Raw genomic sequence first — 16,984 nt, 5'->3', positions numbered from 1 at the left:
TTGGAATGTCGTGCTTGTTTCCCAGCCAGCAGATCATCTGCGCTGCTGTGAGCTGTCAGTGAAATGCCTGAACTGCCACTGTTTGCCAGGGAAAAGCAGGGTGGTCATCGCATGAGGCCCTACCCATGATCCTCTCCTGGCAACCTTTTGTTCCTGCTGCCAGACATGGTAATGTGACATTTGCAGCAGGTGGCTCCTATAAGGTCAGGGCACAGTGTGACTGTCACACCCCCCGAGGTCCAAATACCATGTGACGGGGCAAAGCAGCCCACCCTAAAAAACACCAGGATCTTATCATCTGACCTTTTCCCTTCAGGATTGATTTATTTTCCTGTATTATGAGTAAAATAACATTTTATCTGTGTTGCTGTGAGAATTGATTGCGTGCTGTAGGTGTTCACTGGAAAGTGCGTCAAACTTTCGCTCAGCAAACGTCTCTGCTGAATGTATGAGTCAACGTTTGATCGGATTATCTTGTTCCAACTGCTACAATGTCCCCCACAAAAAATTTCAAACTGATCTATGAGAAACAACATAGACAGGCTGCACAGACTACATTACGGGGCACACATCAATAACAGTGACCTCAGGTTGGAGGGAGAGACCAACAGCAGAAGGGCACATTGGTACATCCACAAAAAAGCCATTACTGCCCGGCTGTCAAACATCGACTGCGACCAGAATTTATTTTTTCCTTTTGTTTACTTTATTTTCAACTGTATATTCATTTTTTAATCATTTTGGTTTTACAAAAAAAAAAATAGAAACCAGATTTTCAATGCATCTATAACATTTTAAGGTGAAATTTAAAGTACTGACCATTCAACCATTTATTATAAAAATGAGCAACTTTGAAGATGTATCCATTACTATTATACACACAGGGAATATGTTTTGCACAAATGCAAAATTTTCATTTGATATATGTACATAAAATAACAGTGACAAAGCAGCTCATGTGCAAAGGGTAAAAATGCTATGCATGAACAGCTATTTATATGTCAGACATAAGAACCTCTGATCCAAAAGAAAAAAAAAAACTAAAGTTAAGAAGCAAAAAATATTTAGTATTTCATTTTTTTAAAGAATTTTAACCTCCTAAGACCTAAACTCTTTCATGGCATGCATTTTTCATTTCTCTTTGTTATTTGGGCTTTTGGGACCTGATGAATGTAAAAAAATTACCTGATTTTTTTTTTCCTGATTTTTGTTTCTGAGAAAAATGAGATCCACATAAGATGACATTCTATCTAAATTTCGATAGAACAGTGGCAGTATAATGTCCTCGTAAGTGGATATCAGGCCCTTGTAGAGCAAAATTTAGTATGTTGGTCTAGACAAACCAAAATGTGATGTCCACTGATGTGGATGCCATGTCCTAGGAGGTTAAACTGATGCCACACACCCTGCGACCAAATGGACGAATATCTCAATTTAAGACAACATTATGAATTAATCTCTATAGTCTGTTGCCTCTAGATTTTGTGAAGCTGACAATGACAATCGCACCAGTGTTATTTGGTTTAGCCTATTAAGTTTTAATTGTGAGTTTTACAAAGCTTGAATATACAAGTGGGACACGGGCACTGTGAAGTTACCCACTACTTTGTAGTGTTCTATTTCTAATGTCTTATGCCTGTCACCATTTTTTTTGTTTCATCCATCTGAACAATCATGTGAAGCATAGTTTACAAAACATGTAATCTATAAGACTTAAAAGCAAGAACTGAGCCTATAAATCCACCACAATCGAGCCGTTTTCCCACAGATTTCTATACAACTGTCTCTAGCTGGCACGACGCTTAGAAAAAACGCAGGTTTAAGTAATTTTAAACTATGTGCTTCTTTCACTTCTTTTATCTGCAGTCTATGTGAATGATTGTTTTTTTTTTTATTCAGTCTATTCATGTCCAAATTTTGGCATCAAACAAAGAATATTTTTTGAATATTTGCATGATTGTGAAATCAACATTTAAGAGAAAGATTTGGCTGTTAAATATCAGACCAACTATTATCCTAAATTGGCTGATAAAAATTTAGATAATGAAATTCAATATCAATATATCCCCAATAATTTATAAAATATAATAACATTTTTTTCAGTTTTTATGATGTATTTGTTTTCTTTGTACTCTTTTGGCTTTATGATTTGAACATTGAATTATTTTATCATTAAACTCAGTTTTATTATGCACATGCCTGAAACACGAGTGTAGTATCATGTACCTTACATATGTATCTGTTGCTTTTACTACAGAAAACCTGAAAGAAATGCCAGAGAAGAGAGAAATGGCAGAAGTACCAGATGGTAAAATGTGTACAAATAAGCAGAAGAGTGAAAGGGGGGGGGTCAGGCACAGTCACAGATAAGGCTGTTGCTTCTTCTTGTGCAGCAAAATCCATCATGTTACTGTTAGAGTCAGTTGTGTCTAGAGGCCACGAGTTCAACTGCTACATGCTTCTGTAGGTACTCAGCTGAAGAAGACAGATAATCAGCATCTTGTTCAATGATTTTCCAGCAGGACAGACACCATCTGCTACAGATTTTGTGGTTTTGTGGCTGCAAGAATTTGTATAACCTTAAAGCTATGCTATTAAACTAACATCCCTGGCTTTTGGCCTCAGTAACCAGCTGCTTTGCCTTTTTTCCTTTCATCAGACCATGCAGAGATACAGCTGTCTTCCTTTTCCACAGCGTTAACTACATTGTAGAAACGTGTTGCTGGTTGATGATTGTGTCCCTTTTTCTTAAGAGCCTCAATTACATCCTGAAGTACAAAGAGGAGAAGAGATTCAGATAGAACAAAAGCAGAATTTCTTATTGTGCTATCATTTAAATACACTGAATATTTACACGTACCTTTTCAAAGTTGGGTTCAAACTTTACTGCATTTTCAGAGTCGACATAAACAACTGGAGTATTAATTGCGTCCTTAAGGCTCTTTCCAAACCAAAGGTGGTTTATGAGCGCCTTGAAGAGAAATAGTAGAATACATTGCAGTCTTTCAGATGGGAAAGTGATGATTAAAGAATGGATTAGGGTGAAAATGCCTCTGACTACAATGTTTACTCTAACACCAAAGAGGGTTTGCATCATTTTATCTCCTGGACACGTACCGAGGCCATTCCAGTAGTGATCATATTCCCACCAGTCGATCCAATCACCAGTGTCTTCGACTGAGACTTCAGCACAACTGGAGCCATAGAGGAGGGAGGCTGCTCTCCTGAGAAATACAACAAAAGCCTTGAGTGACAGCACAAAACTACAATCCACACTCATCACTGTTAGGAGAAAAATGATCACAAAATGATTGCTTCTGAATGATGTGAAGCAGAGGGTGAAGGGCATTTATTCAACCCTGACATGTGCCGTTTACTTTTGTTCAGCATCTGACATCAGACATCAATGTTCACATTGGCATCCTCGTCTTCAAGCAACTTAAAGAAGTCCAGACGCTTTTCTTTGCAAGCTCCTTTCACCAAAATAAAAGCTTTCCAAAAACCTCCGGTGCAAAAGTCTGCTGGTAGTGGTCAGACACGTTCTCACTCCCAAAGCGTAATAATTTTCGCTAGGTGACAAATTGTCAACATTTTATGCTTTCGGGTACCCAACACGTTCCTAAATTACGGCATCGGAAAAAGGAGAGCACATGAGAACCGTTTGGACTCAATCTACACATGTTGTTCATTTTCTAAAAATCGATTTGGAAAACACTATTTTACGTCATTTAACTGCTAGTAAAGGTTAGGAATAAGGTTATAGTTAGGGATAAGGTTAGGTTTAGGGCTGGAACACATGGCTGGAACGTCTATTATGGCGGGACCGTCATTCCACTGGAATTCAGCCATAACCCGACCATGAGAAAGCACGTCCGGCGATTTAGCTGACAACATCGGAAGATCCGTTTTGTCGGCCATCCAAAGGTTTAGCAGTAGTGCACTCTTAGCAGCTGCAGTCTCCACTTCACAATCGCTGCAGCACATGTCCAGCAAAATCGCTGGACATGCTCGTAGGCAAGAAGTGAAGCGGGGAGAAGTGTGGAGGAGAACAGACAATTTTGCACCGGAGGTTTTCGGGAAGCTTTTATTTTGGTATTTCCATTGATCCGTACAATTAATTTGCATATTAGCCTAAACATTTAGGTTTAACATTTAACATTTAGCATTTAGATTTAACATTTAGATTTAGATTTAACATTTAACATTTAGATTTAAATATAATATTTAGATTTAACATTTAACATTTAGATTTAACATTTAACATTTAGATTTAAATATAATATTTAGATTTAATATTTAACATTTAGATTTAATATTTAACATTTGATGAAAAGTTACAAATATTTTACTAAATGTTGTAAAAAATTACTCAAAAAAATACGTTTTTGTAAGGTTTTGAGCTAAATGTGGAAAAATGTTGCCGTTAATTTCAGCATGTTTCACTTTACAAACGGCGCCCCATAGATATCCACAGCTCCTAAAGGTGTAAAAGGTGCTAAAGCTTCATATTAACTAGCTCTAGAATACAGCCGTAGCCATGAATCCCTGCTTTGGTACAGAAGAGCTTTTAGCATTTAGCTAACAATAGCATGCTAATTTTAGCTAAATGCTAAAATGCCAACATGCTCACAACCTAACATGCTAATATTAAATATGCATTTTTATCAGGTATATAAATACCTCAGTTACATCAACATATGATACATCGACAGAAAAGTGCCAGTGTAGCTAAGTACTCACACGTGTTTGTACAGAAATATAGAAAGAAATTTCGAATATGTCTGGACCAATAATAATATCCAAATAGAAAATGATTTATTCAAATGCCCAACCACAAACGCATAAAATGTGCCGCTAAGTAAACAGATTATTTCTAACCTTGGACAGCTTGGTATGTAGACTATTTGAAGTTGGCTAAATCTCTATTACAATTACTAGCAAAAACACCATTCTGTATTTAGTGGTGACTTAAACAATACACAGATGCAAATGTTGGTCACCTTTAAGTTAGGTATAGGTGGGGTACACTGAACGTGACATGTGAAACAAAAAAAATGGAGAACATAACGTCGCATTCGCAGAGGAATGATGGAAAAAAAACATAAAAATTGCTGTATTAATAATATTAATAATCGCTGTATGTGTGACGATGTTTGTGCAAAGTTTTGTTCAGATTAGTCCACCGGTTAAGGAGGTGATAGGGTACATACAGACATACAGTGGGGCAAAAAAGTATTTAGTCAGCCACCGATTGTGCAAGTTCCCCCACTTAAAACGATGACAGAGGTCAGTAATTTGCACCAGAGGTACACTTCAACTGTGAGAGACAGAATGTGAAAAAAAAATCCATGAATCCACATGGTAGGATTTGTAAAGAATTTATTCGTAAATCAGGGTGGAAAATAAGTATTTGGTCAATAACAAAAATACAACTCAATACTTTGTAACATAACCTTTGTTGGCAATAACAGAGGTCAAACGTTTACTATAGGTCTTTACCAGGTTTGCACACACAGTAGCTGGTATTTTGGCCCATTCCTCCATGCAGATCTTCTCGAGAGCAGTGATGTTTTGGGGCTGTCGCCGAGCAACACGGACTTTCAACTCCCGCCACAGATTTTCTATGGGGTTGAGGTCTGGAGACTGGCTAGGCCACTCCAGGACTTTCAAATGCTTCTTACGGAGCCACTCCTTTGTTGCCCGGGCGGTGTGTTTTGGATCATTGTCATGTTGCAAGACCCAGCCTCGTTTCATCTTCAAAGTTCTCACTGATGGAAGGAGGTTTTGGCTCAAAATCTCACGATACATGGCCCCATTCATTCTGTCCTTAACACGGATCAGTCGTCCTGTCCCCTTGGCAGAAAAACAGCCCCATAGCATGATGTTTCCACCCCCATGCTTCACAGTAGGTATGGTGTTCTTGGGATGCAACTCACTATTCTTCTTCCTCCAAACACGACGAGTTGAGTTTATACCAAAAAGTTCTACTTTGGTTTCATCTGACCACATGACATTCTCCCAATCCTCTGCTGTATCATCCATGTGCTCTCTGGCAAACTTCAGACGGGCCTGGACATGCACTGGCTTCAGCAGCGGAACACGTCTGGCACTGCGGGATTTGATTCCCTGCCGTTGTAGTGTGTTACTGATGGTGACCTTTGTTACTTTGGTCCCAGCTCTCTGCAGGTCATTCACCAGGTCCCCCCGTGTGGTTCTGGGATCTTTGCTCACCGTTCTCATGATCATTTTGACCCCACGGGATGAGATCTTGCGTGGAGCCCCAGATCGAGGGAGATTATCAGTGGTCTTGTATGTCTTCCATTTTCTGATGATTGCTCCCACAGTTGATTTTTTCACACCAAGCTGCTTGCCTATTGTAGATTCACTCTTCCCAGTCTGGTGCAGGTCTACAATACTTTTCCTGGTGTCCTTCGAAAGCTCTTTGGTCTTGGCCATGGCGGAGTTTGGAGTCTGACTGTTTGAGGCTGTGGACAGGTGTCTTTTATACAGATGATCAGTTCAAACAGGTGCCATTCATACAGGTAATGAGTGGGGGACAGAAAAGCTTCTTACAGAAGACGTTACAGGTCTGTGAGAGCCAGAGATTTTCCTTGTTTGAGGTGACCAAATACTTATTTTCCACCCTAATTTACGAATAAATTCTTTACAAATCCTGCCATGTGAATTCCTGGATTTTTTTTTTCACATTCTGTCTCTCACAGTTGAAGTGTACCTCTGGTGCAAATTACTGACCTCTGTCATCATTTTAAGTGGGAGAACTTGCACAATCGGTGGCTGACTAAATACTTTTTTGCCCCACTGTATATACATAAATATGCTATAATCATTATAGTAATGTCATGGTCCTGCGACCATGACTCGGTGACTTTGTGTTTGTGTTCTTTATTGTTATTACTTTTATTATTATTCATGGCTGTTTTGGGATGGTTTGTGTTTGGGATTTTAGATACTGGGTTTTGGGTTTGTGCTCCCTCTATTGGTCCCTGGTGTCAGTGTTCCCCTGTCTCGTCAGGTTAACCAGGTCCAGCTGTGTCTCCCACCTGTGTGTGATTTCCCAGTGTCTCTCTGTGTACTTATAGTGTGTGTTTTCCTCTGCTCCTCGTCGCGTCGTCTGTATTCATACCTTGTGAAATCCCCTGCGTGCTCTCCCTGCTGGTCTCCCTTCATGTTCAGGTTTGCCACTCCTCTGTGTAGTTTATCCCAGTTTAGTTCGTCCTTAGTTCTGTTTGCCATCTCCACTTTATGTCTGGTATTGTTAATAAATCACCCTTCACATCTGAATAAGTGCTGCATCTGAGTCCTCCTTTCCACTCTTCACACGGCCGCTGCCCCGGACCGTGACAGTACGACGTGACCACAAGATGGACCCAGCAGCGCTTAATCCGTCCAGGGAGCTACGGGAGACGCTCATCGATGCCACACAGGAGCTCATCGACCTGTGGCTGGAAAACCCGGGTGGCACGTCCCAGCGCGCTATAGAGAGGCAGCTACAGCGTCTGGTGACCGGTCTCCCATGGCTTCTGGGCTCGCTTCGTTCGTGGGAGCAGGAGTTTCTTCTTTTGGACCTTGGACTTCTCCCCCCATCTGCATTCACTTTCGAGCAGCCCGATGCGGTGAGTGAGCGGGATGCATTGCTTTCCCCAGTTTCCGGGACTTTGTTTTCTGGGGCTATTCAGAGCGGGATGGGAGACTGTATGGATCGCTTACCTACCTTCGTGGTAACGGATCCTTCCCAAGTGGGCGTGTACAAACCCGCTGCAAAACTGACAGACTGTGTCTGTCTGAGCCAGGACTTTATTGCCATTCTCCGGCTCAGTTCTGTGTCCAGCCACAAGCTTCCCAGTCTGTAGCTCAACCATTAGCCTCCCTTAAGCCACAATTTTCACACTGTTTTTCCACCGCTGTTTCTGAGCAGGGAGACAAACTGTTTCACTACGGACCTGTTCCTCAAAAGCTGGCTACATTAGAGACTATTGCTCACTCCGGGGCTTCCCCAGAGGCTGGGTTACTGCCCTCAGCTTACTCTGGACCCCTGGAGGCCAAGATGCCAGCTGTGAACTGCACCGGGCTGTCACTGCCTGAGCAGGGTCAGTGCTCTGCGCAGCTGCAGCCCTCCTTATGTGTGCCGGAGGCCCACGTGCCTACTGGTTTTGTTTCATACGTGCCAGAGGCCCACGTGCCTACTGGTTTTGTTTCATATGTGCCAGAGGCCCACGTGCCTACTGGTTTTGTCTCATATGTGCCAGAGGCCCACGTGCCTACTGGTTTTGTTTCATGTGTGCCAGAGGCCCACGTGCCTACTGGTTTTGTTTCATGTGTGCCAGAGGCCCACGTGCCTACTGGTTTTGTTTCATGTGTGCCGGGGGCCCCGGTGCCCACTGGTTCTGCAGCTGTTTTCGCTGGGGGGCCCGAGGAGCCCGTCCAGCCTCCTGCTTCGCCTGCTGGGGGGCCCGAGGAGCCCGTCCAGCCTCCTGCTTCGCCTGCTGGGGGGCCCGAGGAGCCCGTCCAGCCTCATGCCACACTGACTGCCACGTCGGCTGGGGGGCCCGAGGATCCCGTCCGGCCACCTGTGGCTGCTTCTCCACCTGTGGCTGCTTCTCCACCTGTGGCTGCAGCGCCGCCTCCTGCAGTACCATCACCTGCAGCGCTACCACCTGCTACTGCCACGCCTCAGCCTGAAGCTTCAGCCTCGCCTGGTTCTGGTCCAGCTTCATCCTCACCTGGCCCAGCTTCAGCTTCAGCGTCAGCTTCGCCTGACCCAGCTTCGGCTACAGCTTCATCATCGCCTGGTCCTGCTTCATCCTCGCCTGGCCCGGTTTCATCCACGCCTGGCCCGGTTTCATCCACGCCTGGTCCGGCTTCATCCTCGGCTTCAGCCTCGCCTGATTCTGGTCCAGCTTCATCCTCACCTGGCCCAGCTTCAGCTACAGCTTCGTCCTCGCCCGGCCCGGCTTCAGCTACAGCTTCTTCATCGCCTGGCCCGGTTTCATCCACGCCTGGCCCGGTTTCATCCACGCCTGGCCCGGTTTCATCTCCAGCTTCATCCACGCCTGGTCCGGCTTCGGCTTCTGCTTCAGCATCGCCTGGTCCAGCTTCGGCTTCTGCTTCAGCATCGCCTGGTCCAGCCTTTGTGTCTGCATCCTCGTCTGGTCCAGCCTTCGTGCCCGCATCCTCGGCCACAGCATCCTCATCTTCACCCACTGCGCCTGGTCCAGCCTCCGCTTCAGCATCCTCATCAGCCTCGCCTGGTCCAGCCTTCGTGTCTGCATCCTCGTCTGGTCCAGCCTTCGTGTCTGCATCCTCGTCTGGTCCAGCCTTCGTGTCTGCATCTTCGCCTGCAGCAGCGTCTTCAGCATCCGCACCATCGCCTGCAGCAGCGTCTTCAGCATCTTCGCCCGCTGCGGCCCCGGCTTCCGTGCCTTCAGCCTCGCCTGGCCCAGCCTCGTTTGGGTCTGGAGCTAAACGGCCGTTTTCTAGACCGCTGGCTAGGCTACTGGCCGGGCGCCATCGCCTGAGCGGCCGCCGTTGCCTTCCGCACAGCCGGCCCCCGGACCGCCATCGCCTGAGCGGCCGCCGTTGCCTTCCGCACGGCCGGCCCCTGGACCGCCATCGCCTGAGCGGCCGCCGTTGCCTTCTTCGTGGCCGGCCGCCTGAACTGTGTTTCGGACTCGGCTCCCCTGTGGGTTTTGTGAACGTTTGTTTGGGACTCTGGGGCCTTCGTTTTGGTCATGGCCCGGTCCCTCCGTCCTGGGCCCCCTGCCACCCGCCCGGGTCTGGTGGTGTGTTTCTGTGGCTGTCAGGGGCCAGCCCTTGAGGGGGGGGTACTGTCATGGTCCTGCGACCATGACTCGGTGACTTTGTGTTTGTGTTCTTTATTGTTATTACTTTCATTATTATTCATGGCTGTTTTGGGATGGTTTGTGTTTGGGATTTTAGATACTGGGTTTTGGGTTTGTGCTCCCTCTATTGGTCCCTGGTGTCAGTGTTCCCCTGTCTCGTCAGGTTAACCAGGTCCAGCTGTGTCTCCCACCTGTGTGTGATTTCCCAGTATCTCTCTGTGTACTTATAGTGTGTGTTTTCCTCTGCTCCTCGTCGCGTCGTCTGTATTCATACCTTGTGAAATCCCCTGCGTGCTCTCCCTGCTGTTCTCCCTTCATGTTCAGGTTTGCCACTCCTCTGTGTAGTTTATCCCAGTTTAGTTCGTCCTTAGTTCTGTTTGCCATCTCCACTTTATGTCTGGTATTGTTAATAAATCACCCTTCACATCTGAATAAGTGCTGCATTTGAGTCCTCCTTCCACTCTTCACACGGCCGCTGCCCCGGACCGTGACAAGTAAGTTGCAACCTTACTAATTGTTTTGGAACTGTGGAAATTTCTCTGTATTTATGTAACTACATCATAAGTGTGAAGTCTCTCCTTTGGGTCCCAAACTGTCCCAGTGACCTAGATGAGCAGCTGGCTGGCACTGACATTACCTGATTTTGAGGAATATGTGTCTTAATGTTACGGCAGCCTCTTCTGAATCTTTGACATAATTACATAAAAGAAAAATATGTTGTGTCAGGAAAATGATTTCAGAACTGTGAGATAATAATAGGTCACAACAAGATGTGTTTACTTAGTTTATCTTGTTTATCTTGATGTAAGGTATGATAACGTTTTGGAGGGTTTTTTGTATCAAGCTCCTGAGTCTCCCGTTGCTCCAGTTTAAAACTGGTCTCACAAGATTTGTCTAACAATGAGGCAGTGTTTCATTAATCCCACTGCTGAAAGGGAAAATAACAGTTACCACTAAAAAAATAAACTCTTTGTGCCATTAGTAAAAAGCCATTGAAAGAATCCTCACTGTGCCACCTCTTCTGCCTAATGCTCTCCCGTGATTGCTTGAGTTTCATAAATATTAAATGTAAAATGGATCGTGCTGATCCTTTACCTGTAGAGATACTTTCAGCTCTTCTACAGAAGTCATACAACTGGTTGTTGAGGATGATTCCAGTACTTGGAGAGAAGACTTTGGAGCCAAATCTGTAAAGAAAACAACATTAAATCAACTAGATCTACACCCTGTGACGCAGACAACACAAACTCATTCTGCAGTACAGCCATTGTACAAAGCAGCTTCTAAAAATAATCTCTTAAACCTTTTTAATCTTTCAGTTTCAAAGGAAGACACATTTTTGATAGCTGCTTATGTGCGATTTTTTTCAGTCGCGCGATTAAAAGTTCATAGGTCACGATGCAGGGTCTCACACTATACGGCCCGATGCTCTGATGCGACCTGAGTGCTCACACTGTGCGTACATAAAACGAAGGTTATAACAGAAATTCTATCGCTCGCTCTCCCTCTCTGTCTTTCACTCACACAGACACGCACACCACCACCATCAACTTTGCTAAATTGCTAATGAAAAACATTGATCAGGCAGCTGTGATTGAGCAGCAGTGTAGATCCAACTATTTTCACGGTTGTTGTGGTCGTGATAATTTTGTGAGGCCACATCGAAAAGGCTCGGATGAGCTTTCCAAAGTTCTACAAGTTGTGCCTCCATCGCTTGTGTCCAGATCACACGCTGCACTGCCGTGCTGCGCCGTCTTTTTCGCTGACATTTGTGTTTGCGCGTGCGCAGTGTGACAAACTGCAGTGACACCCTCACGACCAAGCGATTGATGATCTGGAGCTGGTCGTGAGGTGTTAATCGCGTCTCGTTACCCCACGTATACTATACGATGCACGATGAAGGCCAAAATCGGGCCGATCGTCAAAACGGTCGCACGACTCAAAAATCGGCTCAAAATGGGCCAAAAATCGCACAGTGTAAGCCCAGCATAAGTCCAGCATAACAGTGAAACAGATTCATCCAGACACTGACATGTGGTTGATGCTGCTGGTGACAGACACAGCGGATCCATCTTCAGTCAGCACAGACACATGTGTGGTACCCATGCTCTCCAGATACGGAGTGATGCCGTAATACTGGAGATCGTGAGTCTTGTCGCTGCTGATCAAGATCCGTATGTTGTCTGCAAAGCTACCCTCTGTGAAATTCTTTGCCATCTGTTAGAAGTACAGATGGCAAAAAAACAAACGCATTACAGAAAATACAGGAATATCAAGACAAACAACAAATTAGAGCCAAATCTAAAAGGGATTTGAGTTCATCTGCTTTTAAAACTCTTATTTGTTACTTATTTATTTCAAACATTACACTGCCTGTCAGAATTATCATGTTGAAATGAAAGATTTATGGGAGAAAGCACTCTATGCAGTAATGTGAAAAACTAAGTACACCCTTACTGCTTCCATAAGAATTAAGAGGGTAAGTAGCAGCCTGATGCTGTTAATCAAATGCACTTGATCAGATGTAAGAGTGAGCACACATACATGTATAAAAGAAGACGTTTGCTAGTCTAGAGTGTTCCATTGCTTTAACACAATGCTACAATCTTCCCACGACTGGAAATTGCTGTAAATTTACCCTAAAGTCAAAGTGTGCATTGCTCAAAGAAATTGATATAAACTAGAGAAAACCTCTAAACTCACAGTACAGCGAGGAAAGACTAACACTAATGGCTTGTTTAGAAGGGTTGACAGAAGAAGGCCTCTTCTCCAAACCACCTCAACTTGAGGAGTAGTGGCTGTACTCTGAGCCCCTCCTGAGCTCCTCATCCTAACTCAGAGGCTAAGCACAGTCACCCTTCAGAGGAAGCTCATTTTCACTGCCTGTATCTCTTCCTTTTTCACTACCCACACAGCATATCATCACAAACACCTCATAACGAACTGTCAAGCACAGTAGTGGAGGAGGGACGGTTTGGGCTTTGGTACCTTGTGAAGCATGTAAAAGGCAGACATTTATTTGCAAACGTTCAGTTTTGCAAATGTTCAGTCATGATCCAGACCCTAGAGAGGGCCAGATTCCTCCACAGTAATGTGAGAGACTGATAAAGCCGTATAGAAAATGATTGTTTTAAGATAGTGTTGCTAAAAGTGGTTCAACACACCACTGAATCATGGGATGTACTTAGTTTTCTACAAGACTGTACAGCAAAGGTCCTGCAAGTTCTTTTTCACATTACTGTACAGTGAAGGGGAAATAATTACTTGATCCCCTGATTAATTTGTAAGTTTACAAAGAAATGTCTCTAATTTATGGTACTTTTGTTTTAACGGAGACAGAATATCAACCAAACATCCAGAAAAAAAACCAAAAAACAAAACACACATTACATAAAAGTTATAAACTGATTTGCCTGTTACTGAGTGAAATTAGTTTTGGTAAAACATGACTTTGTACTTGTTGGAGAAACCTAATGCCTGAATCTTCTTGTTGGTATTTTCAGATACTTACTTTATTTGAGTGGAACTTTGGATCTCGGATATGTTTCTTTAATCCATTGGAAAATTTGAAAGCTTCAATATAACGATGATAATATAATATTTTTTCATCAGTCGTCTTAAGTTCTGAGTTCATTTTATATCCTGAAAATATAAACAATTGTTATTTCTTTTATTTAAAAATATATTCTCACTGTATCACACTTGTAAAGATTTGATAGGACCTGTTTCTTCCATGCAAAAAACACCATATGCAACAACCAATAAATGCAATAATTTGAACAGCTCAGCTCAAAAAATAAAATGATCCAAAAGCATCACATAGTGATTTCGAAGTATAGATGATCAGAATCTCTGCAGTCAGTGTCTAACAGGAACCTTTCATGATGTTGAGGATGAAGCTGAGGATGATTCCTCCGGCAGGGGGCGGAGGGAAGTACATCTGGTACTCTCCCAAAGGAACAGCCCACGCATCAGTCACTGTAACTTTATATGAGGCCAAGTCCTGCAGTGTGAGTGTTCCTCCTGAGCAAAAACATTGAAATAAATGGTTCTGCTAAGCACAACTGAACACAGTGCATCTCATAATCAAAACTTTTAATGGATCCAGACAGCCCACAGTGTAGCCTATGAGGGATCATGGCAGAGATTCACAGAGCCAATTGATTTGTTCGTTTGTAATTAGATCATTGTGCCTGGCAGACATAGAAAATGGTCAGAAAAGAGAGCAGGATAAAACCTGTCTGACAATACCTTCTTTCTGTATGTCACTGATTAAATCCTTCGCTATTGTTCCGCTGTAAAACACATCTGGTCCCTCATTTGCGATCATCTCCAAAGTGTCAGCCAGTTTCTCAAATTTCACAGTATCACCGGCTTTAAGAAGGTTTCCGTTCTCGTCTGAATATAGTTTCCTAAAAGACAAAGACAGGGAGATAAAACATTGATTGCTTGCTCCTCATATTTTTGAACTCACATTGTCGACATATTTCATACCGCAGTGACTGGGTGCTGCTTGTATTGATGGTTGGGAGGTATAGACTTTGGACGTAAGGAAGAGGGAATCCTTCCCTGGCCAGTTTGATGGTCGGCTGAAAGAGGTCGGCCCACGGCAACTTCCCATAAAGCTGATGTGCCTCTGCATAACCTCGAATTTCCCCAGGAACCCCAATCCATCTGCTATCTGATCACAGTAACACATACATTTACTCATGTTTTGAGTTTACTGTAACTCCTTTATCATCCATATGTAGCGCTTCTCTACTCTATCTGAGCACTCAAAGTATTTTATACAACTTGTTCATTCACCCAATCACTTTGCTAGGTTTTTAGTTCTATCTAACTGACATGCATCCGTCGAGCTTCTCGATGGATGCATCAGAGAGCAACCTGGGGTTAGCATCTTGCCCAAGGATATTTGGCATGCAGACTGGAGCAGACTGGGATCGAAACAACCTTCCGGTTAGTAGGTGACCCGCTCTACTACCTGAGCTACAGCCACCCCATGTTTCTATTTGACTATTTGTTTTTACATGTCTACAGTTTTCCTGGTTTAATAATGTTTACACAATATAATTTACATACTTTACTTTCCATTTATGTCCGCCTACATTAACACTAAACTGAATAGAAGATTAATCACTTTGCTGTTCTAGCACGTGTGATCTTGCAGTGCCTTGGGTATGTAACCGCAGCTACTTGAAGTCATCCCTGTCAAAGAAAATATATCTGCAGAATGGTCTGACAGGATCTGCTGCTTATGTCATGACAAACCACCAAACAGAAGTCTTTAAACTTTGAGCCCTGAGCTTGTAAATTCATTACTCAATGTGGAGCTTCTCAAGCCGGTAATTGGGCATGACACATGGAAGATTAAAACAAGAAAGACAGCCTACAAAAGACGCAGGGGAATAAAAAACTGATGCAGAAGTCTTATAAAAGAAAAGCAGCCTACCTTTTTTTACTTGAATAGTGCTGTTACATGACTTAAGCAGGTCAGGGTTCAAGTTTGCAGGGGCGGTCTCTCTGGAATTGATGATTTTCACTTTACCTTTGAAAAGATGAGACATTATAACTTGATCCTTTCCGGCAGGCCTGAAGCGCTGCATTAGAATAAGGGGAGTGAGGGTGTCTTGTTACCAGAGACGTCCATAATTGTGAATATGGACCCCCCTCCGATACCAGCACTCTGTGGATTCATGATTGAGGTGCACAGCAGCGCAGCAATGGCGCCATCTACTGGCGAGCCGCCTTTCTGAAGAATGTCCCTAAATGAACAGAAGAATGTCCTTCATCACTTTGCGTTCCTATTTTCGTTGTCGAGTGCGCCTTAAAAGTAGGGAAATGTTTATGTTTTGCATAGACCGCTGTTTTGCAAATCACCTCCAATTTCCACTCTTATGAAATGTTACATGGTTATGCAATCGCATACTGAAGCGTGCTCATTGAACTCATGAACTCATTACTTGGGTGAGGAGCTGCCTCGTAAATAGAGAAACACCATAATCCTCCACTTCCGTGATGATGATTATCCGGGTTAAGATCCCCAAAATGTTTTAGTGTTTGCCAAACTTTGGTTAAGAAACCAGCATATTTTGCCTTAGTTGGAACATAGTAAAGAGAGCAGTTTGGTTGAAAAGTTTCAAATGTCACTCACCGTCCGATCTCTGAACATCTCCCTGAGTCTGCGGCCACTGCAGCTTTCCAGAAAGTGCCAGTTGGGCATTTGCGTCTCGCAAGTACAGCAATACACACAATTATAGCAACCAAGCAGAGTAGTATCAGTGCGCAACAAGTGTACACTCTCGCCTTAGACCTCGCCATGGCTGTTGTTTCTCTGTGTCACCACTTCATCTGACCGACTACTTCTCTAAAATTTTACAACCTGATGAATAAATTGGGACGTGCTTGGCTCCACCCACCGCGATAAGCGCGCGGAGAGGAGGACAGGAAAGAAACCAGCTGCTGATCCAGTCTCAGAACTTTGCGCAGAGAAATCATAGAGTTGATAGAGTCGAGTAGCTCGATAAAACATGCTTATTAAAAAAAATAGTGCAGCATTCTGGGATTTGCTGGAGATGCACAAAAACATTACAGCTTAAATCGTCAAGAATATGAGGTTTCATGGGAGGGGGGGGGGTCTTCTTTTAGTCTGGAAGCTGCTTTTTGTGTGATATCTTCACAAGTGTTTAAGCAAATGTCTGCCTTTTACATAAACCAGCCAGGGCCTGTCACAATGATATTCAGGAAGAAGTCGCAGGTAACAGTGTCATATCATGTTACTATATGTTGTTGTGCTTGTTCTACAAGTGAGGCTCGTTTAGAAAGGAGAGTGCACAGCTGTAGATTTCCCTGTGGTGGAGCCAAGAATGATTGTACGGTGTCCAGCTTTCGTTTTAACGACAGGAACATATATTATAGACATACTCCAGATCTCCAAAATAACCTTCTTTTGGACCTTATTGCAAGCTTCAAAAATATGATAAAGCTGACAGATGTGCTCTGGAAAGTAAAAATGATTTCATCATCACTAAAATGTGTTTGCAAAAGAATTTGCAAAGTCATGCCGATTCATCACGAAACACTGAATCAAACTCCTTTATAAGTTAAAAGTATCCCTATTGGTA

General features: G+C 43.5%; 1 protein-coding gene across 1 annotated transcript; it reads right to left on the bottom strand.

Moving 5' to 3' along the window:
- Positions 1-186: 186 nt before the first annotated feature.
- On the bottom strand, positions 187-16,231 carry LOC146562175 (glutathione hydrolase 5 proenzyme-like). Its single transcript, XM_085293692.1, has 12 exons — positions 16,015-16,231; positions 15,498-15,625; positions 15,313-15,408; positions 14,355-14,541; positions 14,112-14,272; positions 13,737-13,883; positions 13,372-13,502; positions 11,893-12,077; positions 10,956-11,047; positions 3,118-3,224; positions 2,861-2,971; positions 187-2,768 (listed from the first exon to the last, which is right to left on the bottom strand). The coding sequence occupies exons 1-12, from the start codon at positions 16,179-16,181 to the stop codon at positions 2,622-2,624; spliced, it is 1,659 nt and encodes a 552-aa protein (XP_085149818.1). The 5' UTR covers positions 16,182-16,231; the 3' UTR covers positions 187-2,621.
- Between the last annotated feature and the right edge of the window lie 753 nt (positions 16,232-16,984).

Source organism: Mchenga conophoros, linkage group LG12, assembly GCF_057382185.1.
Source record: "Mchenga conophoros isolate Kocher_MC1m ecotype Shallow Benthic linkage group LG12, M_conophoros_male_GT1.1, whole genome shotgun sequence".
NCBI lineage: Eukaryota > Metazoa > Chordata > Actinopteri > Cichliformes > Cichlidae > Mchenga > Mchenga conophoros.
Note: the sequence above shows the minus strand (reverse complement) of the source record. Positions and strands in the feature narration are given on the sequence as shown.